Source organism: Podarcis cretensis, assembly GCF_951804945.1.
Source record: "Podarcis cretensis genome assembly, chromosome: 8".
NCBI lineage: Eukaryota > Metazoa > Chordata > Lepidosauria > Squamata > Lacertidae > Podarcis > Podarcis cretensis.
The window spans coordinates 2,175,659-2,202,267 of NC_137177.1; the positions used below are offsets into that span (position 1 = coordinate 2,175,659).

General features: G+C 48.9%; 1 protein-coding gene and 1 long non-coding RNA gene across 2 annotated transcripts in view; both read left to right on the forward strand.

Moving 5' to 3' along the window:
• The window catches only part of LOC307221390, a 119,816-nt gene that overhangs the window by 66,152 nt on the left and 27,055 nt on the right, over positions 1-26,609 (forward strand). The window contains exon 3 of the long non-coding RNA XR_013841358.1: positions 22,967-24,689. This is a non-coding gene — a long non-coding RNA (uncharacterized lncRNA). The remainder of the gene's footprint in view (positions 1-22,966; positions 24,690-26,609) is intronic.
• LOC307221329 (transmembrane protein 229B-like) lies at positions 1,392-23,513 on the forward strand. The gene is made up of 2 exons (XM_079985778.1): positions 1,392-1,557; positions 21,909-23,513. Exons 1-2 carry the CDS (start codon positions 1,415-1,417, stop codon positions 22,411-22,413), a joined length of 648 nt encoding a protein of 215 aa, XP_079841904.1. The 5' UTR covers positions 1,392-1,414; the 3' UTR covers positions 22,414-23,513.

Consider the following 26,609-nt stretch of genomic DNA (forward strand, 5'->3'; position numbering starts at 1 on the left):
AAAAATATTTCAGTTTTCATTTAAGAAAAAACCTGAAACCTTCCTGCTGGGAATAATGTCACCAGAAGTAAGAAATGAGACCACTTTTTATGTACACAGCACTAGCAGCCAGGATCTTAACTGCAAGAAACTGGAAAAGCAACAAAACACCTACGATAAATGAGTGGCAGGTTCAAATGATAGAATATTTACAGGTGGCCATGATGACAGGGAGAATTAGAGGTCATCCAAAACAGAAAGTACAGAAAGAATGGAAAATCTTTATAGAGTATCTGGGAAAACATTACAATAACAAATATCTCCTGGCAGAAATAGAATGATCCTTGTAAAACAACAAATATCATGCCTTTTGATATCTGACGAAAACAAAGAAAGCAATACAATAATTTGGAACTGTGCGTGAAAAAATAGTAGAAATAATAACACAATGAGTCTAATTGGAAGTCAAATGTGGTTTTTTTTTGGTTTTTTTGTTTTGTTTCTATTTTTCTTTTCCTTTTCTTTCCTTTCTCTCTTATTCTTCCTCTTCTTTTTTCTTTTTTGTGCCTCCTTTCTTGGTCTTCCTCTCTTTGAGAAAGAGAGAAAGAGATAAAAGTGTAATAGGAAAACTTCAGTAACTTAAAAGTGATGACAAAATAAAAAAATTCCTTCCAGTAGCACCTTAAAGACCAACTAAGTTAGTTCTTGGTATGAGCTTTCGTGTGCATGCACACTTCTTCAGTGTGCATGAAGAAATGTGCATGCACACGAAAGCTCATACCAAGAACTAACTTGGTTGGTCTTTAAGGTGCTACTGGAAGGAATTTTTTTATTTTGTTTTGACTATGGTATCTGAAGAAGTGTGCATGCACACGAAAGCTCATACCAAGAATAATAATAATAATAATAATAATAAATTTTATTTATATCCCGCCCTCCCCAGCCGAAGCCGGGCTCAGGACGGCTAACAACAATCAAACAATCAGATAATCGCACATTCTAAAAATATTTCATTATAAAAATCAATTAAAATCAAATTAATGGCAACTGATTAAGCAAGATTCTAACTTAGTTGGTCTTTAAGGTGCTACTGGAAGGAATTTTTTTATTTTGTTTTGACTATGGCAGACCAACACGGCTACCTATCTGTAACTTAAAAGTGATGCTGTGTAATTTTTCGATTACTATTTATATATTGTTAAATGTGGTTAATTGGAATGAATTGATGTAGCAATTCCTGTGGTTTTTCTTCCTTTGTTATTGTTGAATTCTAAATAAAGTTTATAAGAACAGAGGAGATGCCTGCAATTGCATGGGGTCCGGCTGGATGCCCTTTGGGGTTCCCTTTGGGCGAAAGGAGCCGCCACACTCCCCAGCGCCCTCACCTGCCACTCCAAAGGTGGCGCCGGGCCAGGTACGGCGACGCGGGCGCGCCATGACGTCACGAGAGGGGCGCGGACCGCCCCTTAAAGGGCCCGCAGCGCGGCAGGTGAGAGGAGCTTCGCGAACAGCTGGGAGACAGACGGAGGGGTTGCGGAGCCGGATCCCCGGAGCGCAGCCTGACACACCTGGGCTCAGGTGAGCAGCAGCAGCAGCTGCAGCATCTGCGGGAGGTGTGTGTGTGCGCGCGCGGGGGCCAAATGGGCGTCAGACACGTGTACGCCTGCGCTCGTGCGAATGCGAAGTTGCGTGTAGCGGGCAAGAGATGAGACCTGCAGCCGGGGGGAAAGGGTATTTCCCGCAGGAAGGAAGGTGTGTGTGGCTTTTTTCTCACGGGAAGCGTGCAAGGCAGGGAAGGCAGGTTAGGATAGCAGAGCGAGCGTGCAAAGAAGAAGAAAAAGGAGAAATTTAAGGTAAATCCGCCCTCTTTGCACGCCGGGCACAGAGCGCAGCAGCGGCTCCCTCCGAAAGCGAGGGGCAAGGGTGTGTTTTCCGTAGGAAGCAAGGAGCAAAAAGGCAGCTCTTGAGCGTGCAAAGGGAAGGCAGTGTGGTGTGGCGGTTAGAGAGCTGGCGTAAGACCTGGGAGGCTTAGCGCGGGGGCGGCCGACCTCATCTTACTCAGAGTAGACCCATAGGAATCAATGGAGACAGTGTGGTGTAGCTGTTAGACCGAGACCTGGGAGAGAGCAGGGTTCAGATCTCACCAGGAAGCTCCTCTCAACCCGGGGTTGGGCTAGATGACCCTCAGAACCCCTTCTCACCCTGCAATTCAATTATTCTTTGAGAGAGGGGAGAAGAACTTTTCCCTACCCGATTTCTCAATGCCGTGCATAATTTTTAAAATTCATAACCTGTCGCCTCTTGCTTGTCTTAAGTCCCAAACGCTGCACTCTTTCTTCATAAGCGATTCGCTCCACCCCTCGATCATTGTAGTCGCCCTTTCCTGAACCCTTTCCAACTCTGCAATCTCCTTTCTGAGGTGAATTTCGTGTGTGCACTCGCACATTCACAAACAGTTCCTCAACATAAGATCTCTGTGATCCCAGTTGATTAAAAGAGCATCCTGCATGTTTTATAAGAACAAATTTAATTCCGAATCCGCCCTCTTTGCTAATCTTCTGCCCTCCAGATATTTTGGGCTGCAGCTGGAGCAAACTGTTTAGTTGCTTCCCGCCTCGGTTTTCCTCCTCTGTAAAATGGGGGCAAAAGTTCTGATCTGTTTTCTGGAGCCGTGTGGGTGGATAAATGCCAGGGCAGACTGCTGTTCTAGAATTGATGCTTAAATAACATATTGCGAGTTCATTTAATTGAACTGGAGCCTTGAGCCAAAAACTTTATTTGGAGCAGGAGCGAAAGAGCAAACATTTCTTAATGGTGGGATGCGAGCTTTGGAGCACATTTCTGAATGAGAAAGGATTATTACTGATTGATTTATTAAATTTTTATTCTGCCCTTCATCCGAGGATCAAAGGACAGTTCACAACGTAAAAGTACAAATTGGAAACACAAAATGCATAGTAAAGCAAAAGCAAAACAAATCCAATAACCCGCTTCCAACGATTTATTTCCATTTATTATTTGGTTATTACCTTATTTGTCTAGTTAAGGCAGCCTTTACTAACCTGATGCTCTCCAGATGTTTTCGATTAAGACTCCCATCAGCCCAGCTCCGAACATCTGGAGGGCAACAGTTTGACGAAGGCTGATTCAAGGCGTTTTTTCCGTGCTCTTCAGCCAAAAAGGTTTGCAACGTGACTTTCCTGTGGGCAATCAAAAGAACACATGCTCACATTCTGAAAGCTGCAGTCTGAAAGGAAACTGGGATGGGGAGGGAAGAGGAAAACCGGGAAACCTGGGCATCAATTTGCAAACTTACAAAGTAGCAACCAGCGGAAATGGAAACAGTTCAGAGAGAGGATGCTTTGAATGGAGCTGGTCTCTCAAGCACTGAGCTACTGAAGTGGTCTTGCTTGCCTTCTTTCATTAAAGGTAAAGGTCAAGGGACCCCTGACCATTAGGTCCAATCGTGGCCGACTCTGGGGTTGCGGCGCTCATCTCGCTTTACTGGCCGAGGGAGCCGGCATTTGTCCGCAGATGGCTTCCGGGTTGTGGGACGCGGGTGCCGCTGTGGGTTAAACCACAGAGCCTAGGACTTGCGGATCAGAAGGTCGGCGGTTCGAATCCCCATGACGGGGTGAGCTCCAGTGATCCATGCAATGGTCACCTCCAGACTTGATTACTCTACGTGGGGCCTAGGACTTGCCGATCGGAAGGTCAGCAGTTCGAATCCCCGTGACGGGGTGAGCTTCCGTTGTTCGGTCCCTGCTCCTGCCAACCTAGCAGTTCGAAAGCACGTCAAAGTGCAAGTAGATCAATAGGTACCGCTCTGGCGGGAAGGTAAACGGCGTTTCCATGCGCTGCTCTGGTTCGCCAGAAACGGCTTAGTCATGCTAGCCACATGACCCAGAAGCTAGTAAAAGGTAAAGGGACCCCTGACCATTAGGTCCAGTCATGGCCGACTCTGGGGTTGCGGTGCTCATCTCGCTTTACTGGCCGAGGGAGCCGGCATACAGCTTCCGGGTCATGTGGCCAGCATGACTAAGCCGCTTCTGGCAAACCAGAGCAGCGCATGGAAACGCCGTTTACCTTCCCGCCAGAGCGGTACCTATTGATCTACTTGCACTTTGATGTGCTTTCAAACTGCTAGGTTGGCAGGAGCAGGGACCGAGCAACGGGAGCTCACCCCGTCACGGGGATTCGAACTGCTGACCTTCCGATCGGCAAGTCCTAGGCCCCACGTAGAGTAATCAAGTCTGGAGGTGACCATTGCATGGATCACTGTGGCTAGGTCAGAGCGAGAAAGGTAAGCTAGCCTTTCCCACCTGGGAATCCCAGGTTGAAAGGTGCAGATCCGAGACCTTGTCAGTCGCTGCTCCACCCTCCTTGGCAAATGTCCTTGGCCGCCCCATGGTCCTGTTGGGCAAGGAGCTGTGACGGCTCCTTGCAGGCTCCTCCTCTGTTGCAAGCCCAAAACTGCTCTCTCTTCACCTGAACAAAGTTGACAAACCTCTCCTTTCTCCGGGATGAGTGGATCGGCCCACACACTTGACAATCAAGTCTTGCGTCCAAGCAGGAAAAAGGAGCACTGCTCACAGGCAAGCCTCCCAGCTCTCGTCGTTGTGTCTCCTGGGCCGGACACTTCCTGGCAGAGTTCCTGCAAAAACACACACACTCCGACCCCACAGTGAATGCCACCAGGTAAGTTGTATCAAGCACAACTTTGCTTGGGTGAGCTGGGAAGCTGCCTGTGTTTTGGGGTAGGACTGTCCCAGGACAGGTGAGTGGAAACAGCTGGAATGGCAGCCGTCGGTCGATTTGTCTTTGCGTGTGAGAAGCGCCTTGAATTTCAATTTTCTGCATTTAGGCAGGAAGAACCAGGTGCACAAATATGAGATGGGGGATATCTGGCTTGCCAGTAGCACATGCGGAAAGAATCTGGGGGTCTTTGTGGACCACAAGTTGAACAGGAGTCAACAGTGTGATGCAGCAGCAAAAAAGGCCAATGATATTCTAGGCTGGGGGGACGTGAGTGACGCTGTGGGTTAAACCACAGAGCCTAGGACATGCCATTCGGAAGGTTGGCGGTTCGAATCCCCGCGACGGGGTGAGCTCCCGTTGCTCGGTCCCTGCTCCTGCCAACCTAGCAGATCGAAAGCACGGCAAAGTACAAGTAGATAAATAGGTACCGCTCTGGTGGGAAGGTAAACGGCGTTTCCGTGCTCTGCTCTGGTTCTCCAGAAGCGGCTTAGTCCTGCTGGCCACATGACCCGGAAGCTGTATGCCGGCTCCCTTGGCCAGTAAAGCGAGATGAGCGCCGCAACCCCAGAGTCGTCCACGACTGGACCTAATGGTCAGGGGTCCCTTTACCTTTACCTTTTTATTCTAGGCTGCTTCAGAAGTATTATTATTATTATTAATTGGATTTATATACAGTGGTACCTCGGGTTAAGAACTTAATTCGTTCCGGAGGTCCGTTCTTAACCTGAAACTGTTCTTAACCTGAAGCACCACTTTAGCTAATGGGGCCTCCTGCTGCTGCCGCGCGATTTCTGTTCTCATCCTGAAGCAAAGTTCTTAACCCGAGGAACTATTTCTGGGTTAGCAGAGTCTGTAACCTGAAGCGTCTGTAACCCGAGGTACCACTGTACCGCCCTATACCCAGATATCTCTGGGCGGTTCACAGGATAAGAAGAATAGGGAAGTCATAGTTCTACTCTCTTCTAACTTGGTCAGACCACACTTGGGAGTCCTGTGTCCGGTTCTGGGCTCCCCGGTTTAAAAAGGAAATTGACAAATTGGAATGTGTGCAGAGGAAGGCAACCAAGATGATCAAGGACAGGGGTCAGCAAACTTTTCCAGCCGAGGGCCGGTCCACCGTCCCTCAGACCTTGTGGGGGAACTGAACTATATTTTGAAGGAAAAAATGAACAAATTCCTGTGCCCCACAAATAACCCAGACATGCATTTTAAATAAATGAGTAGAATCCATGGGCTGGATTGAGAAGGTGATTGGGCCGTATCCGGCCCACGGGCTTTAGGTTGCCTACCATTGATCAAGGTTCTGGAAACCAAGCCTTATAAGGAACAGTTGAGGGAGCTGGGTATGTTTATCCTGGGGAATCGGAGCGGGGAGATGATAGCCATCTTCAAATACTTTAAGGGCAATCACATGGAAGGTGGAGCAAAGCTTGTTTTCTCCTGCTCCGGAGGGTAGGACTCGAACCCATGGTTTCAAGTTACAAAGAAGGAGATTCCAACGCAACATCAGGAAGAACTTTCGGACAGCAAGAGCTGTTTGACAGAGTCTCCTTCAGGAGATGGTGGACTCTCCTTTTTTTAAAAAAAAATAATATTTATTAAGAGTTTAAAAAATACAAAAAGAAAAAAATGAGAATTAAACATAACAATATAATAAAATACAAAAACTAAAACAAAAACACTACATGACACATTAAATTAATAAAGCAAAACAAAAACAATTAAAAACACTTCCAATGTTTTCAATCTTAGCTTTCATTCACTTGTTTCATTGACTTCCTCACGCCTCCCTTTTTGTATTCCACTTCAATTAACTATTTCAGCAATTCCTTTCCATCTTCATCTATTTTCTGTCCTGTAATTAATCTTAACATATTCTAACCTTGTTTTTTCCCCTTTCATACATTAACAATCTGTCTGAACCTAGTTCCTTATAACATTTCTGCCAAAGCCATATAACTTCATTCCACCATTTTTCTAAAGCTCATTAATTTTACAGTATTTCTGTAAATAATCTTTAATTTTTTTCCAATCTTCTTCCACCGACTCTTCTCCCTGGTCTCGGATTCTGCCAGTCATTTCCGCCAGTTCCATATAGTCCATCAACTTCATTTGCCATTCTTGGTGGACTCTTCTTCCTTGGAGGTTTCTGAGCAGAGGCTGGATGTCCATCTGTCCTGGACGCTTTAGTTGAGATTCTCACATTGCTGGGGGTTGGACTAGATGACCCTCGGGGTCCCTTCCCACTCTAGAATTCTACGATTCTATGATCCACTGTCAGAGATAAGCCTCCGCCGATCAATTAGCCATGTGGATCTACGGCCACTCAATCAGCGCCCGAAAACGCTCTTCAGACCAACACCTGGAATTTTGCCTGGCTGGACCTCCTTGACCTCTAACAACGCCTCTTGCTGGTCTGGAACAGGGCTGGATTTAGGTTTAAGCTACTGAAGGTAATGGGGCCCCTAATATGTCCAGCTGTCCTTTGCCAACAACAAATTGTCGCTGTTTTTTGTGTTGAATAGATGCTATATGGTAATTGATGGACCTAATAGGTATCTGATGCGGGTGGCGCTGTGGGTTAAACCACAGAGCCTAGGGCTTGCTGATCAGAAGGTCGGTGGTTCGAATCCCCGCAACGGGGTGAGCTCCCGTTGCTCTGTCCCTGCTCCTGCCAACCTAGCAGTTTGAAAGCATGTCAAAGTGCAAGTAGATAAACAGGTACTGCTCCGGCGGGAAGGTAAATGGTGTTTCCGTGCGCTGCTCTGGTTTGCCAGAAGCGGCTTAGTCCTGCTGGCCACATGAGCTAGAAGCTGTACGCCAGCTCCCTCGGCCAGTAAAGCGAGATGAGCGCCGCAACCCCAGAGTTGTCCGTGAATGGACCTAATGGTCAGGGGTCCCTTTACCTTAATAGGTATCTAAAACCATTTGCCGTGCAACCAGTCCATGCAGAATGTAGGCATCCTATATATTGTTGTTGTTGTTTAGTCGTTTAGTCGTGTCCGACTCTTCGTGACCCCATGGACCAGAGAACGCCAGGCACTCCTGTCCTCCACTGCCCCCCGCAGCTTGGTCAGACTCATGCTGGTAACCTCAAAAACACTATCCAACCATCTCGTCCTCTGTCGCCCCCTTCTCCTTGTGCCCTCCATCTTTCCCAACATCAGGGTCTTCTCCAGGGAGTCTTCTCTTCTCATGAGGTGGCCAAAGTCTTGGAGCCTCAGCTTCAGGATCTGTCCTTCCAGTGAGCACTCAGGGCTGATTTCCTTCAGAATGGAGAGGTCTGATCTTCTTGCAGTCCATGGGACTCTCAAGAGTCTCCTCCAGCACCAGAATTCAAAAGCATCAATTCTTCGGCGATCAGCCTTCTTTATGGTCCAGCTCTCACTTCCATACATCACTACTGGGAAAACCACAGCTTTAACTATACGGACCTTTGTTGGCAAGGTGATGTCTCTACTAGAAAGGAGCAAACCCGTGATATTTGAGGGAGCAGGCTAGCAGGTGGGGCCCATAACTTACATCATAGGAGCCTACACAACACCAAACACGGTTGCTGTATATAGGTTTTATTTTATTTGTTTTTATCTTATATTTTGGAAATGTACATCCATTTTTTTTCCCTTTACATTTTTTGGGGCCCCCAAGAGAGTGGGGCCCTAAGCTATAGCTTGTTTAGCTTAAACATAAATCCTGCACTGGTCTGGAAGGAGGGTGCAGATGCTTGTGTGAATGTGCCTCTGAATGGCAGTGCCTGGGAATCAGCCGTGGGTAAAGTGCTTCCTCCAGTCATCTGGCCTCCCATTGTGAGAGAGCCTGTCTAGGATTTGGCTTGAGGAGTGGGGGTTTTTTTGGGGGGTGGGGCAGAGACAGAGGCAGTCAATTCACTCAGCTGTCTGGCTTCTAAGCAGTGGAGTCCTATCTGTGAGGACAAATTGGCAGCCGCAGCCCTCCGCCAGTCTCCACCTGCTTACTTACAACCAGTAGTGGTCTATTATTGCCATTGCCTCTAGCGCCCTCTACTGTTGGCCTCCCTGCCTTTCATCCTATCAGTCCTCTTCTCCCTTGCTTCTTAAGGTGGCTATCAGGTGGGCTGTGTATTCACACACAGAAATGGCTATTGCCTTCACTTTCCGGGGCAATTATACCATCACTTTTCTAACTCCACAGTTTCCGGGCATTTATCCATGGAATGAAGGTCAACGGAGACTGTGTTATCTTTGGGATGTATGATTTCATTTGCACATACAGTCATACCTCGGGTTACAGACCCGCCAAAACCCGGAAGTAGCGGAATGGGTTACTTCCAGGTTTCAGGGGTCATGCATGTGCAGAAGCGCTAAATTGCACTTTGCGCATGCGTAGAAGCACTGAATCGCAACTCGCGTATGCACAGATGCGCCTCTGCGGATTGTGAATGTGCTTCCCGCAAGGATCACGTTCGCAAACTGAGCATCCACTGTACAGTGGTACCTTGGTTCTCAAACTTAATGTGTTCCGGAAGTCCGTTCCAAAACCAAGGCGCGCTTTCCCCTAGAGAGCAATGCAAAACAGATCAATCCGTTCCCAGACTTTTAAAAACAACCCCTAAAGCAGCAATTTAACATGAATTTTGCTATCTAACGAGACCACTGAAACACAAAATGAAAGCAATAAACGATGAACTGCAGTCACACAACCAATCAATTGGTAGCTGATCCGGGTTCCACACAGTCACAAAAACAAAACAAAAAAGAGCCGCATAAACAAAAATGTAAAATAAGTAGCAAAAACAGTGTAACACTTAAATCGGAAGCGTAACACTCAAAACGGAGCATGTTCTGCTTCCAAAAAATTTTGCAAACTGGAACACTTACTTCCAGGTTTGCAGTGTTTGGGTTCCAAGTTGTTTGAGTCCCAAGGAGTTTGAGAACCAACGAACCACTGTACAGTCATACCTCGGGTTACAGAAACTTCAGGTTGTGTTTTCTCGGGTTATGTACCCGCCGAAACCCGGAAGTACCGGAATGGGTTACTTCCGGGTTTCAGCGGTCATGCATGCGCAAAAGTGCTAAATTGCGCTTTGCACATGCGCAGAAGCACCGAATCGCAACCCGCGCGTGCGCAGATGCGCCGCTGCGGGTTGCGAACGCTGCAGGTTGCGAACGTGCATCCCACACAGATCACGTTCGCAACCTGAGCATCCACTGTATATATATAACCTGCACATAGTATGGAGGGGCTCACAGTGTCGGATCCCAGAAGATCTTGCTTCTCAATTCAGATCCAGCTCAGAGCAAGCAGGTACAGTGGTGCCCCGCAAGACGAATGCCTCGCAAGATGGAAAACTCGCTAGACGAAAGAGTTTTCCGTTTTGGAGGTGCTTCGCAAAACGAATTTCCTATGGGCTTGCTTCGTAAGACGAAAATGTCTTGCGAGTTCCTGCGGTTTTTTCCCCCTCCCCCCTTTTTCTAAGCCGCTAAGCCGCTTATCCGCTAAAAGCCGCTAAACCGCTAATAGCGCTAATCCGCTAAGCCGTCAATGGGCTTGCTTCGCAAGACGAAAAAACCGCTAGACGAAGAGACTCGTGGAACGGATTCTTTTCGTCTTGCGAGGCACCACTGTACTCTGTGTCTCCAGCTTCCAGCCTCTTTCCAGCTCAGCACACAGATAACACTCTGGCTGTTGTTCTCCTGTCTAGCAGATAGGTGACGGGGTGGAAGGAAGGCCCACGCATCGTTCTGGCAGCTTTTGCAAGAACGGGATGCAGATGAAGACATTGAAATGGCCAACTTAGGTCAGTGTCTTGCAAAGAAACTTGTCTGGCCAGTTAGACAACTCCGTCTGTTAGACTCTAGCCCTTCCCGGGGTACAGGACCTCAAGATTTGAATGGTGCTCTGGGAATCATCCAGCCTGGCCCTCCCCAAACCCACAATGATTTTTAAAAAAGAGGAATGCTTCAAAAGCACCAAATGGATAGACTATTTGAATATTTCTAGATTCCGTTTCCCATGGCTGCAATTTCTCCTGCGCAAAAGGGTTCAAGGGGAGGATAGCAACCACCGAACTAAATAGTTTTCCTCCTACCTGTTGGAACAGACCCAGCCGGTTTGCAACACTGAGCCAGAGCCCAAGGGGTGAAGCAAACTCCTTGCAAAGTTAAGAGAGCAGTCAAACTAAACTTGGCACAAAAGCACATGACAAATTTACTTTGTTTTCTTTTTAACAGAAAAATGTAAAGTGGCCTTAGGCAGAGAATCCAGAGGGGCAGAGGAGGCGCTTAAGATCTTTCCAAACGGGTTCCCTCCCCCCCCCCAAAAATAACATACACACTTTATTTTTCCCATCGCCCGACACACACATTTTTATGGTGCTGGCTCCAGGTTTTGATGAGCCAGCGGGCAAGACACCTTGACCGACTCGCTGAATTTCTATCCCTCCTTTCTCTCTTACGCTCAAGCTGGCGTAAATGGTTCTTCTTCCGCTTCTTATTTAATCCCTACAACAGTACTGCGAGGTAAGTTAGGCTGAGAGGCAGTGGCTTTTGGCCCTCAAGGTCATCCCCGGGAGTTTTGTGGTCATTTAGCAACACCCTAGAGGTCCCGGGCCCTAAGGAAGTCAGATTAGCCTCAACCAGAGCCAGGGCCTTTTCAGTGATGGCTCCGGCCTGGTGGAACGCTCTGTCTCATGAGACCAGGGCCCTGCGGGATCTGATTTCTTTCCACAGGGCCTGGAAGACAGAGCTGTTCTGCCTGGCCTTTGGCCTGGAATCAACTTGATCCCCTTACCCTCTTTCCTTTTTACTTCTGTGATGGAACTCCTATTTGGGGACTTCCCTGGCTTTTTTCTGGCCCACATAGGACCAGTCTGGATAGTTGGCCTTGGTGAAGACTTGACGTTTTCATCCCCAAAAAGTTTTTGATTGTAGTTTCTACTGAAATGAGGCTGCATTTTAATGTCGTGTTTCAATCTTGTTTTTAAAGTTGTATTTCAAGCAATTTTTTTTTATACCTGGTGTTAGCCGCCCTGAGCCCGGTCTTGGCTGGGGAGGGCAGGGTATAAATAAAATTTATTATATTCTTCTTCTTATTAGAACCCTGGTCTCCAAGGTCCTAGTCTAGCGCTCTAACCACTGCACCACACTGTTTCCTTGAGAAGGTAAAGATCAGCCCAGAAGGGGCCCATCTAGTCCAGCCTCCTGTTCTCACAGTGGCCGCCTAGATGCTTCAAAGGGAAACCGACAAGCAGAATTCGAACACAAGACCAACTCTCCCCTCCTGCATTTTCCAGCAGCTGGGATTCAGAACCACTGCTGCCTCCGACTGTGGAGGCAGAACAGAGAAATCCTGGCCGGCTGCCCTCTCCTCCTCCACAAATTTCTCCAATCCTGTTTTAAAACCGTCCAAGTTGGCGGCCATCCTTTCTCTTGTGGGAGGGAGTTCCATAGTCTAACCCTGTGCTGCATGAAAAAAGGCTTCCTTTTCTCTGTCCTGATGGTTAGAGCATGGTGCTGAGAATGCCAAGGTTGCAGGTTTGATCCCGTATGGGACAGCTGCGTATTCCTGAATCGCAGCGGGGTTGGACTAGATGATGCCCAGGGGTCCCTTTCTGACTCTACAAAGTCTATGAAACTTCCAACACTCAGCGTCGTTGAATGCCCACCGCTTTCTCACTATGAATTTATAAAGTCCCAAACTCTGCAAACTACAGTGGTACCTCTGGATCCGTTCTGGAGGCCTGTTCGCAACATGAAAAGAACGCAACCCGCAGCGGCGCGTCTGCGCACACGCGGATTGCGATTCGCCGCTTCCGCGCATGTGTGTGACGTCGTTTTTGCGCATCTGCGCATGCGCAAGCGGCGAAACCCAGAAGTAACCCTTTCCGGTACTTCCGGGTCGCCGCGGGACAAAACCTGAAAGAACGTAATATGAAGCGGACGTAACGTGAGGTATGACTGTACTTCCTCATGAGGGAGTCACTCCATCCTCAGAATAACAATAACAATGACAATTTTATTATTTCTACCCTGCCCATCTGGCTAGGTTTCCCCAGCCACTCTGGGCGGCTCCCAACAGAATATTAAAAACACAAGAAAACATCAAACATTAAAAACTTCCCTAAACAGGGCTGCCTTCAGATGTCTTCTAAAAGTCAGATAGTTGTTTATTTGTACAGTATATTGATCATGTGGGCTGCCTGTTACGGAATCCTCTGTGGGCTTCACTAGGTTGCTGAACCTGCCCTTATCGCCAATGGCGTCTGCGACTTCGGTTTCTTATCATTCGCTACCACCTGCCTGTTTGCCAGGGAGAAAACGAAGGAGAAAACAGGCTTCGTTCCTTCTACCCCCCCCCCCCCGGTTATTTTCATGAATAAAGCAACTGATAAATATATAATTATTATTATTATTAATAATAATAATAATTAAGAACAATACCCCCAAAGTAATTTGCCCATCCCTATCCTGGATGATCAGGGACACGGGTGGCGCTGTGGGTTAAACCACAGAGCCTAGGACTTGCTGATTAGAAGGTTGGCGGTTCGAATCCCCGCGATGGGGTGAGCTCCCGTTGCTCAGTCCCTGCTCCTGCCAACCTAGCAGTTCGAAAGCACCTCAGAGTGCAAGTAGATAAATAGGTACCACTCTGGCGGGAAGGTAAACGGCATTTCCGTGCACTGCTCTGGTTCTCCAGAAGTGGCTTAGTCATGCTGGCCACATGACCCGGAAGCTGTATGCCGGCTGCCTTTGCCTATAGAGCGAGATGAGCGCCGCAACCCCAGAGTCATCCGCAATTGGACCTGGTCAGGGGTCCCTTTACCTTTACCTTTACCCCGGATGATCAGACGGGCAGCTGAATCTGACCTAAACCCTCATGATGGCGCAACAGCCCCCACTAAAACAGGGATAGCTCAGTCGGCAGAGACTCTTAAAATCAGGGCTGTGGGTTCGAGCCCCAGGTTGGGCAAAAGTGGGTTAAGATAGATGACCTTGGGGTCCCTTCCAGTTCTGGGATTCTGAGTTCCTACTCCTGAGGGCAGCTGCTAGGTCAGGTGAAGCCAGCCCTGAAGGTATACATGCATCCTTGAGAAAGAGATACCGTATTTTTTGCTCTATAAGACTCACTTTTTCCCTCCTAAAAAGTAAGGGGAAATGTGTGTGTGCGTCTTATGGAGCGAATGCAGGCTGCGCAGCTATCCCAGAAGACAGAACAGCAAGAGGGATTGCTGCTTTCGCTGCGCAGCGATCCGTCTTGGTGTTCTGGCTTCTGGGATTCAGAATATTTTTTTTCTTGTTTTCCTCCTCCAAAAACTAGGTGCGTCTTGTGGTCTGGTGCGTCTTATAGAGCGAAAAATACGGTATTCACTAAGCTTTCTTCTTCTTCCTCTTCCTCCTCCTCCTCCTCCTCTTCTTCTTCTACTTCTACTTCGTCTTCTTCTTCGTCTTCTTTTCTTTGGCGATCCCTCATAGCTGAGTATGATTGTCTTCCATAAACACGGTTTTAACAGTGAGTCCGTAAGTGACTGTGGAAGCCAATTTTGGATCCACACGTCCTTCCACAGTGGGGACATTGGTTTCCAGGCGGGAGTTGATCACGGTGTGGATTTGCCAAGCGTGCCTTCCTCTTAGCACGTTTCTTGGAAAGCATAATGCTGGTGGTCAACAAAAGAGGTTTAAAGACTCTCTCAAGGCAAATCTTTAAAAAAATGTAGTAAAAGCACCGACAACTGGGAAACACTGGCCTGCGAGCGCTCCAGCTGGAGAACAGCCTTGACCAAAGCTATCATGGGCTTTGAAGACACTCGAACTCAGGACGCAAGGGAGACACGGTAGTGGCGCCCGCCCTGTGAAATGCCCTCCCACCAGATGTCAAAGAAATAAACAACTACCTGACATTTAGAAGACATCTGAGGGCAGCCCTGTTCAGCGAAGTTTTTAATGTGTGACACTTTAATGTGTTTTTAATCTTTGCTGGAAGCCGCCCAGAGTGGCTGGGGAAACCCAGCCAGATGGCGGGGTACAAATAATAAATTATTATTATTATTAAGAGGAAGGCACGCTTGGCAAATCCACAGCGTGATCAACTCCTGCCTGGAAACCAATGTCCCCACTGTGGAAGGATGTGTGGATCCAGAATTGGCCTCCACAGTCACTTATGGACTCATTGTTAAAACCGTGTTTATGGAAGACAATCTTACTCGGCTACGAGGGATCGCAGAAGAAGCAGCAGCACGTTTCTCCCTTGCGTCCTGAGTTCAAGCGTCTTCAAAACCCAGGACACCTTTGGTCAAGGCTGTTCTCCAACTGAAGTGCTCGCAGGCCAGTGTTTCCCAATTGTTGGTGTTTATACTACATTTTTAAAGATTTGCCTTGAGACAGTCTTTGAACCTCTTTTGTTGACCACCAGCGTTACGCTTTCCATTCTTAAGTATGTGTCAGGGAACTGCCATCGGAGCCAGAGGAGGAGGGAGGGCTCCAGAGGGATTACGGAGAGCGTCCCAGGAGGGAGAAAAGCAGCCCATCTTTTGGGGAGGTAAATCAGCGTAGCACCAGTGGAGAAGGGGGGCAGATGGGGGAATCGGCGAGGTGGCTCCATGACTCCTCGCCGGAGACCAGTGGAGAGAGCACGGGTCCTCCACTGCCCACACCCTCCCTACGCAGAAGGCTTCCGCGCAGGGAGAGTAGGCGGAGACTTGGCGTCAAAGAACTTCTTTGCTGGAAGAAGTTCAAGAAACGCCCACTGACGGATTCTGCTAGCGACTGAGACGGCCACGGGTGAGTGGCTGTCCGGACAGAATAGGGTTCACCCAGGTAACTCAGCCAGGTGTGGCGACGACTTACGCACGAGCAACCCCTAGAACCATTACAGTATGGAACAGAGTAGTTGCTTTGGAAGACAATCATCAGGCATCCGCACAACATGTCTTTCCAAGTGATGTGTAATTTTTTCCAGAGACACCATTGATGGAATCCTTCAAGGAGTTGGAGATGGCGTTTATAAGTGGTCCATATTTCAGCATTTATAAGTGGTCCATATTTCAGCATTTATAAGTGGTCTATATTTCAGCATTTATAAGTGGTCCATATTTCAGCGTTTATAAGTGGTCCATATTTCACAAGCATACAGTAAGATTGGTAGTACAGTAGCTTTGTAAACAAACATTTTGGTTTCCCTGCAAATGTCCCGATCCTCAAACACTCTGCATTTCAATCAGGAGAAAGCCGCACTCGCAGCACAACAGCCCTGTAGGGTAGTCCAGTATGGCAAGGTGTGGTCACACCCCACACACCCAACCCTGGGATGCCATGAGTCAGCATCTGGGCTGCCTGCACAAACGCGACGAGAATTGCCACATCGCTATGGCTATGTCAAAAAGCAGAAGGAAAATGAGCTTTGTCTATTGAATTGCAGGTGGCAACATTTCCTGGGGGGGGGGGGGAGGGCTGGGCGGCCCGTGCGAGGCAGCCTTGACTGGCATCTTGGGTAAAGAGTCACATGATATTTGGGTTGCACCTGATGGCAGTTCCCCCCCCCCCTGTGTCCATTCCCACTCCCTCCCCTAATTCCCTGCCTCTCATTCCCCCCTACTGATTTTTGGAAGGGGGCTGAAAGAGGACTTAGGATGCTACCTGTGGAATGAGGTGCTGGACCAGTGGCTTAAATTCTTTTTATATATATATAATTTTTAATTAGTTTTTTCACATATCATTTTCAACAGTAATTAAACATACTTTTACATCTTATTCAGTTTTTTTGACTTCTATCAGTCCAGTCTGAAAATTCCCCAATCTAATCTCTTAGTATGCATTTCTTATCTTCCCTATCACATTTCAAACTCATAACCAATATCTCTGTTCTTTATCTACTTTGTAGCACTTCATATATTCCTCCTTACAAAACTTCTTGTAGTCCTACTAGCGTAATTTGTTGATTGCAGTTGCTCTTCAAATAATTCATATACTTCTTCCACTCTTCTGTATAGTGGGTTCACACCATATTCACACCATACATTTAAAGCGCGATCAGGGCCGGATTGAGGTTTGATGCGGCCCTCAGCTACTGAAGGTAACGGGACCCTTTATATGTCCAGCTGTCCTTTGTCAACAACAAATTGTTGCTGCTTTTTTTGTTGAATATATGCTATATGGAAATTTATGGACACTCATAGGTGACATGCCAGCGCAGAAGCAATTTTCAGCGTCTGGGCATGCGCAGAAGTGATTTCCGCACCGCGGACAAGCGCAGACGTGATTTCCAACATCTGCACATGCGCAGAAGCGATTTCCAGAGCTGTGGAAGAGAGTCCCCGTGCCGCACTGCACCGGTTTAGCGCAGCGCACCAGGATTCACCGAGCGGGCGGCTCGGTTCTGGAGCGGCTTGTGGGCCAGTTAAATGGCCTCTGGGACACTTCCAGCCCATGGGCTGCACGTTGCCGACCCCTGAGCCAAATCCATGAAGTTTGTTGTAGAATTGCAGAGTTGGAAGGGAGCAGGAGACTCATCCAGCCCAACTCCCTGAAGTGCAGTGAACGTTAGCGCAACACAGGACTCGAATCCACGCCCTTGAGATTAAGAGTCTCATGCTGCACCAGCTGAGCTGTCGTGAATGGTTTTAGTTTATTGGTATTTCTTTTTTTTAAAAAAAATCACAATTAAACTTACCATAAAACATAAAGCCATCTAGCCATCTCAGCTTCCTGTGGAAGGGAGTTCCATAAGTGAACATAAGAACATCAGAAGAGACTTTGGCATCAGCCCATGGTTTCCTTTGTGGAGGTAGAGAACATACCCTCCAACATTTATTTGATGAAAACCGGGACGTCCTAAGGAAAAGCGGGACATTCCAGAATCCAATCAGAAACCGGGACGGCTTCTTTAAATCCAGGACTGTCCCTGGAAAACAGGGACACTTGGAGGGGTGTGAGGGCATAGCCATTGCTGTACTCCATGCCATATATCCTTAAATATGCCACCTTAATTCCCTTCCCGTGGAATCCCTCACTGCCCTGAGACTGGGGTGCTGTGTAGCAATATCTATACAGCGGTACCTTGGTTCTCAAACTTAATCCGTTCCGGAAGTCTGTTCCAAAACCAAAGCATTCCAAAACCAAGGTGCGCTGCTTTCCCATGGAAAGCAATGCAAAACGGATCGATCCGTTCCCGGCTTTTAAAAACAACCCCTAAAAGAGCAATTTAACATGGATTTTGCGATCTAACGAGACCACTGACCCATGAAATGAAAGCAATAAACAATGTACTGCAGTCACAAAATTAATATCAATCAATCAATCAGTAACTGAACTGAGTTCCACACAGTCACAAAAAACAAAACAAAAAGATCCGCAAAAACACAAACGCAAAATAAATAGCAAAAACAGACAGACCTCAGTGTAACACTCAAAACACAGCATGCTCGGCTTCCAAAAAAAGTTCGCAAAATGGAACACGTACTTCCAGGTTTGCAATGTCCGAGTACCAAGGCGTTTGAGAACCAAGGTGCCACTGTATAATTATTTTCCCCTGAATTTCATGTCTCTGGCTGAGACGTCTCGCAAACCATAGCCTTGAACTGGAGACCCCACCTTTTGTGGCTCCAAGAGCTGAAATCATAATCCTCGGAGACCCAGCGGAGTCTAATTAGCAGGGGAGAATGAGATGTTCTCTAGGAAATCTTCCCCGCTGGCAGAGACGCTGCAGTTTGTTTACCAAGCCTGGCATCGGAGAGACCCAAAAGCAGAGCAAGGTGCCAACCTGGGAGCCCCAGGGAATCTCCAACGGCTGCTGGAAAAACCTACAGAGCAGAAATAAAATGCCAGGCAGTGAATTGCGATTGAGGAAGGCAGGGTGACTTCACACCTACGTTGGAAGCACCCAGGGAGGAGAGAGAAGAGGGGGCGGGTCTTGGCCAAATGTGGACCCCAAGGCCTCTCATAAGATGGGAAGAGGGTGCTGGATCAGGCCAATGGCCCATCTAGTTCAGCATCCTGTTCTCACAAGCAGGATCCGAGCACAAGAGTTGGAAGGGGTTCCCAGGGTCATCCAGTCCAACCCGCTTTGCGGTGGCTGCAACGGGCAGTGGTGAAATCATCAAGCCTGATGAGGAACGGTTGAAGGAGCAGGGTAGGTTTAGCCTGGGAAAGAGGAGACCGGGAGGAGATTCATATCTGAACGAGGAGTCTGCTTCTGATATGTGATGGGATTGCCGCATGGAAGAGGGAGCAAGCTTGTTTTCTCCTGCTCTGGAGGGCAGGACTCGAACCCGTGGCTTCAAGTTAGAAGAAAGGAGATTCCAGCTGAACATCAGGAATGACTTTTTGATGGGAAGGGCTGTTTGGCTGTGGGGTGGAAGGTGGTGGGCTCTCCTTCCTGGAGGGGGGGTGGGTTGGACGGCCATCTGTCATGGATGTTTCAGTTGAGATTCCTGCATTGAAGCGGGTTGGTATAGATGACCCTCAAGGTCCCTTCTAACTCTACTCATGGTTCTAGGATTAAGTGGTCTGCCAAGACCCTCGGGAGCTTTCAAAAGTGGTCTATGGAGGGGGAAGCGTTTGGAAACCACGGATCTGATTTTTGCGTGTCGGAAATGCAGCTTATAGGACATAACTCCCATCCTTTGTTCTGCCCTGCCTGAAAGGCTCTCCTTCAGGGTTCAAAAGGTTGACGCATCCCTAGCTTAGAAGACGTCACATCCTTTGACCTGGATTTCTTCTTTATTGGGGTGGTGGTTCGTCAAGTGATTAAAAGGCTGCAAGGCAACGGCTCTTCCTGTGATTCTTTTAATTACACCAGCCTGAAAAGGTAGAATCAGAGGATTTGATTGGGCTTTGGGCAAGAGGAAGTGAGTCAACCAGAAAAACAGCGAGTCGGACTTGTTCTCTGGCACACGACACCAGCCTAATAAAGACTCCTCTCTCCCCAGAGCTAGATTCAGGATTTATTCCACCCTGCTCCAACCACTGGACGACACTGCCTCTTCCAGAGCTGAGAAGAGGTCCAGGGAGTTTGCCTCCATCCGGCCATCTACTTGAGCAAAGCAGAAATCTGCCACAGCGAATCAGTGGTAAGGACCTCCTTTTGCTCCTGTTTGGATGGGAGAGAGACTAAAAGGACAGGGTTCTAACTAGGGCTGGGCGATATTTGGTTTTCAACCCGATCACCAGCTAAAAGTTTCAATATATATCACGATATCTGAAAAAAGGATGGAACTGTGTACACTGGTACCTTGATTGTCGAATTGCTTGGCTCCCAAACAAATCGGTTCCCGAACGCCACAAACCCGGAAGTGAGTGTTCCGGTTTGTGAACTTTTTTTGGAAGCTGAACGTCCGACGCAGCTTCCGATTGAGTGCAGGAAGCTCTTGCAGCCAATCGGAAGCTGCGACTTGGTTTTCGAACTCCTGGAACGGATTACGTTTGACAGCCAAGGTCCCACTGTACTCATTTTTACATCCTTAAGATATCAATGACTTCCCTTCTCTTTCCATGGTTCATTTTACATATCATGTTGTTGTCGTTTAGTCGTTTAGTGGTGTCCGCCTCTTTGTGACCCCCTGGACCAGAGCACGGCGGGCACTCCTGTCTTCCACTGCCTCCCGTAGTTTGGTCAAACTCATGCTGGTAGCTTCGAGAACACTGTCCCACCATCTCGTCCTCTGTCGCCCCCTTCTCCTTGCCCCCTCCATCTTTCCCAACATCAGGGTCTTTTCCAGGGAGTCTTCTCTTCTCATGAGGTGGCCAAAGTCTTGGAGCCTCAGCTTCAGGATCTGTCCTTCCAGGGAGCACTCAGGGCTGATTTCCTTCAGAATGGAGAGGTTGGATCTTCTTGCAGTCCATGGGACTCTCAAGAGTCTCCTCCAGCACCAGAATTCAAAAGCATCCATTCTTTGGCGATCAGCCTTCTTTATGGTCCAGCTCTCACTTCCATACATCACTATTTACATATCATAAATCCCTGCATATTTTACAAAAACTACACCATTCTGTATTCCATTACTGCATCCATTGTTTACAATGTTGAAGTTATCTTAATGCTGCCGGCGTTTTCCGCTGTGCACGATTATTTCCCATATATTCAATCAATGGTTTTCCAATCTTCCCTAAATCTTCTTGTTATCTTATTCTGTATGTTAAGTCTGCGAGTTGAGCCTATTCTGTCATCTTAAGTTGCCATTCTTCTTTGGTCGCTCATTTTCCCTTTTGGGGGCTAACAAAACACAGGTTGCAGTAGCAGCACACATAAACAGCCTTTTCCGACACCTGGGAATTTCAGTTTGAATGTATCTGGAAAATTTTTAACACCTAATGTTTTGCAATTTTTAATGTGCTGTAAGCTGCCCAGAGGGATGTGGGTGGCGCTGTGGGTTAAACCACAGAGCCTAGGACTTGCCGATCGGAAGGTCGGCGGTTTGAACCCCGCGACGGGGTGAGCTCCCGTTGCTCGGTCCCTGCTCCTGCCAACCTAGCAGTTCAAAGCACGTCAAAGTGCAAGTAGATAAATAGGTACCGCTCCGGCGGGAAGGTAAACGACGTTTCCGTGCGCTGCTCTGGTTTGCCAGAAGTGGCTTAGTCCTGCTGGCCACATGACCCGGAAGCTGTACACCAACTCCCTCGGCCAGTAAAGCGAGATGAGTGCTGCAACCCCAGAGTCGGCCACTACTGAACCTAATGGTCAGGGGTCCCTTTACCTTTACCTTTAAGCCGCCCAGAGGGACGCAGGTGGTGCTGTGGGTTAAACCACAGAGCCTAGGACTTGCCGATCAGAAGGTTGGCGATTCGAATCCCCACGACGGGGTGAGCTCCCGTTGCTCGGTCCCAGCTCCTGCCAACCTAGCAGTTCGAAAGCACGTCAAAGTGCAAGTAGATAAATAGGTACCGCTCAGGCGGGAAGGTAAACGACGTTTCCGTGCGCTGCTCTGGTTTGCCAGAAGTGGCTTAGTCCTGCTGGTCACATGACCCGGAAGCTGTGCGCCGGCTCCCTCGGCCAATAAAGCGAGATGAGCGCCGCAACCCCAGAGTCGGCCACGACTGGACCTAATGGTCAGGGGTCCCTTTACCTTTAAGCCGCCCAGAGTGGCTGGGGAAACCCAGCCAGATGGGTGAGTATGTATGTATGTATGTATGTATGTATGTATGTATGTATGTATAAATAAATAAATCACTAATGCCCCCCTGTCCCCTATCTGCCCCACGCAGGTGTCCAGCCATGGGGAGCCCCGGCGAGCCCCTCGGCCGCTTCTGGCGCTGGTACATCTACGCCATCCACGGCTACTTCTCGGAAGTGATGTTCACGGCCGCCTGGTCCTTTGTGGTGGACCGGGACTGGAAGTTCCAGGGGGTGACCAGCGTATGGGCCCTCTTCATCTACGGGACCTGCGGCCTGGCCCTCGAGCGCCTCTACGTCCTGCTCAAGGGCCGCAGCTTCCTGCTGACCCGCTGCGCCATCTACACCCTGTGCATCTACCTCTGGGAGTTTTCCACCGGTTATGCACTGCAATGCTTCAACGCCTGCCCCTGGGACTACAGCCACTACCGGTACAACTTCATGGGCCTCGTGACTCTGGAGTATTGCCTCTTCTGGTTCGTTGGCGCCCTCCTGCTGGAGAAAATCGTCATCCGCAATGCCCTGCGGCTCAGGCTGGATCCGGCCGGTAGCACCCAAGGGCGCCCTTTCCCCAGGTTCGAACTGAAAGACGACTGAGTCCGGGGTAACTCACGGCGGACAGAAAACCAGGGAGATTTAAGATCCCGGACACTCAGACTCCATCCTTTTCTTCCTCTGGACAAATCCGCGGAGGGAACGGCTATCACAATGGCTGCGCTCTTCCTCCACGGTCAAGCGATGCTTCTGAAGGCCCGTTGCTGGAAGCCGCAGGCGGGGAGAGTTGTTCTCGCACTCAAGTCCCACTTCTGGGTTTCCGGCGGGCTGGCCACAGGGTGTTGGGCTGGCTGGGCCCCTGAAATATACTCAGAGTCGAGTGTGGATTTCATGCTCTTTATTCAGCTCAGAGTAGTGAGGATTGGAAGTTCCCCCGAAATGTCTGCTTTATATACATTATTTACACAATGAGCCCCATGTGATTGGCTAATTCTGGATTCTCCTGTAGGCCAATCAGGTTGCGGATTCACTTCCACCCGGAGTTGGATTGGGTGGCTCCTGCAGACCAATCAGACTGCTGCATTCTGGAACCCTGTTGTTCTAGGACCAATCAGAGTGCTGCCTTTTGGATCCTATTCAACTCAGTACATAACAGCCCAGATCCAGCAGGCTTTTTCTTCTTCTTTGCAATATACCCCAAACCTTGCTTTCCCTCCTTGCAAGGCGAGGGAGAAAGAGCACCTGAACTCTTCTGACTTTGAGTTTGAGCCATGGGTTCGAATCTTCCCCTGCCAGCCATTGGGTGACCCTGGACTCTGGTGATGGTCTCCCGCTTTCACCTACCTCACAGGGTTGTTGTGAGAAGAAGGCGGCAAGCGCTGCGATCCTGGAGCTGTGGCGGAAAGGGCTCTTGCAGGATCTGAAGGATCGAACCCAGGACCTTCTGCAGGCCTGGAAAATGCTCTAACCACTGAGCCACAGCTGTCCCCCCGGGATCATAGACTTGCAAGCGTTTCAACCCCCTCATACAATGAGCTAGTCTCTCAGCGAATAGAAACACTGGGAGCTGGGTCCATTTAGCTCATATTGTCAACACTGGGCAGCGTCAGATCTGCAGGAGTTCAGCGGGAGACTTTTCCAGCCCTGCCTGGGGATTTCTTATTATTTCTATTTATTTATTAAATATGCTGCTGTGGAATGAATTTGGGTCCTGTTCCTGCATGCGCAGCAGTCGTTGCACCCCTGATTCGCGGCTCGCCCCCTAAAAATATACCAAGATGCCAGATTCTGAAAAAGGGGTTGTTTAATAGAAACACAGGAAGCGACGTTAGAGCAAACCAGTCCATTGATCCATGTACCTCAGTACTGTCCATAGCTGTCAACTGTCCCTTATTTGGCGGGACAGTCCCTTATCCCAGCGCCGTGTCCCACTGCTGTCCCGGATTGATGATGTCCCTTAAATTTCCCGGGTTTCAAAGGAAGCAGCTCCTCTCCCTCTCTCCCTGCCGGCCAGGGAGGAGGGAGGCTCCAACTGTGTTGCTTGGCTGCGTTGCTCACCCAATAAGGAGTCTGAGAACGACTGGGGGGGTGGAGCTTGCATGCCTTGTGCCAATCAAATCGGCCGTGTTGCCTGGGGACTCGCCTTTGCTCAGCGCTTCCCAGCGGAGAGGTGACGGTGGTTTTCCTTGCTGCATCCCCTTTGCCAGGTTGCTGCGCTGTGGGAACCACCGCTTGAGGCTTCGTTTGGCTGCTGGCTGGGCTTTCTGCCCTTGGCTCGGAGGGGCTCAAAAGTTGAACATACCTGTGCCCCTTGGAAAATCCCTTATTTTGGCTGCTGATCCCTTATTTTTGAGGCTGCTGGTCCCTTATTTTCAAATCTGTAAGTTGACAGCTATAGACTGGCAGCAGCTCCCCAGGTTTCCATCCAAAGCGGATGCTCTAACACTAAGCCACGACTTTTGCCCAAAGTGCCTACGCCAGGGTTTCCCAACCTGCCTCACTCTTTTTGGACTACACTTCCCATTCATTCCTGGGCACTGGTTCTGCCAGCAAGGGATGATGGGAGTTGTAGTCCAGAAACAGCTGGAGAACCAAGTTTGGGGAAATATGGACTGCACAATTGACTCCTGTGGCTTATTTCAAATCAGAACCAATAAAGGTGGTGAAGGTCCTGTGTGAGTGTCTGGAGGTGGTTGGAGGATAGATGGCAGCTAATGAATTGAGGTTGAATCCTGGCAAGACAGAAGGACTCTTTTGGGGGGATGAGGCGGGCAGGTGTGGGGGACTCCCTGGTCCTGAATGGGGCGACTGTGCCCCTGAAGGACCAGGTGTGCAGCCTGGGAGTCATTCTGGACTCACAGCTGTCCATGGAGGCGCAGGTCCATTCTGTCTCCAGGGCAAATGTCTCCCAGCTCCATCTGGTATGCAGGATGAGACCCTCCCTGCCTGCAGACTGTCTGGCCAGAGTGCTGCATGCTCTGGTTATCTCCCGCTTGGACTACTGCAATGCGCTCTACGTGGGGCTACCTTTGAAGGTGACCCGGAAACTACAACTAATCCAGAATGCGGCAGCTAGACTGGTGACTGGGAGCAGCCGCCAAGACCATATAACACTGGTCTTGAAATATCTTCATTGGCTCCTAGTACATTTCCAAGCACAATCAAAGTGTTGGTGCTGACCTTGAAAGCCCTAAACGGCCTCAAAGGCCCAGTAGACCTGAAGGAGCGTCTCCACCCCCATCGTTCTGCCCGGACACTGAGGTCCAGCTCCAAGGGCCTTCTGGCGGTTTACTCCCTGCGAGAAGCGAAGTTACAGGGAACCAAGCAGAGGGCCTTCTCAGTGGTGGCGCCCGCCCTGTGGAACACCCTCCCACCAGATGTGAAGGAAATAAGCAGCTATCCTATCTTTAAAAGACATCTGAAGGCAGCCCTGTTCAGGGAAGTTTTTAATGTGTGACATTTTAATGTGTTTTTAAGCTTTATTGGAAGCCACCCAGATGGGCTGGGGAAACTGAGCTAGATGGGTGGGGTAATAATAATAATAATAATTTATTATTTATACTCCGCACATCTGGCTGAGTTTCCGCAGCCACTCTGGGCGGCTCCCAATCCAATGTTAAAAACAGTACAGCATTAAATATTAAAAACTTCCCTAAACAGGGCTGCCTTCAGATGTCTTCTAAAAGTCTGGTACTTGTTTTTCTCTTTGACATCTGGTGGGAGGGCATTCCACAGGGCAGGTGCCACTACCGAGAAGGCCCTCTGCCAGGTTCCCTGTAACCTCACTTCTTGCAATGAGGGAACCGCCAGAAGGCCCTCGGTGCTGGGTATAAATAATAAATTATTATTGTTGTTATTATTTGCACTCCCGCCATGGGCAGCCTCCAGTTCCTTTTCGAAGGAGCTCTTGAAGCCATGTTGGAGGAGGGGGGGTTGGAGTGGCTCAGGACCCCCCCCCAATCCTGCCTGGGCCCTGGGTCAGTCCAGCCCTCCATCCTCTCAGGTCAACAGTGTCACTGCACAACCAGGTCCAGGGATGAATGTTTGGGCCATTCTGATTCACACCAGCTGAGAAAATACACAGGGGAACCTTATGGTATTACCTGGAAAAGGGGAGAGAAATGTCCCATAGGTGTTGTTGTTGTTGTTTAGTCGTTTAGTCGTGTCCACTGCCTCCCGCAGTTTGGTCAAACTCATGTTTGTAGCTTCGAGAACACTGTCCAACCATCTCGTCCTCTGTCGTCCCCTTCTCCTTCTGCCCTCCATCTTTCCCAACATCAGGGTCTTTTCCAGGGAGTCTTCTCTTCTCCTGAGGTGGCCAAAGTATTAGAGCCTCAGCTTCAGGATCTGTCCTTCCAGTGAGCACTCAGGGCTGATTTCCTTCAGAATGGAGAGGTTTGATCTTCTTACAGTCCATGGGACTCTCAAGAGTCTCCTCCAGCACCAGAATTCAAAAGCATCCATTCTTTGGCGATCAGCCTTCTTTATGGTCCAGCTCTCACTTCCATACATCACTACTGGGAAAACCAGAGCTTGAACTATACGGACCTTTGTTGGCAAGGTGATGTCTCTGCTTTTTAAGATGCTGTCTAGGTTTGCCATCACCCTTCTCCCAAGGAGCAGGCGTCTTTTAATTTCGTAGCTGCTGTCACCATCTGCAGTGATCATGGAGCCCGAGAAAGGAAAATCTCTCACTGCCTCCATTTCTTCCCCTTCTATTTGTCAGGAGGTGATGGGACCAGTGGCCATGATCTTCCCATAGGTACCAGCTGCAGTTGTTTGAAGGGGTAAAGCATAGG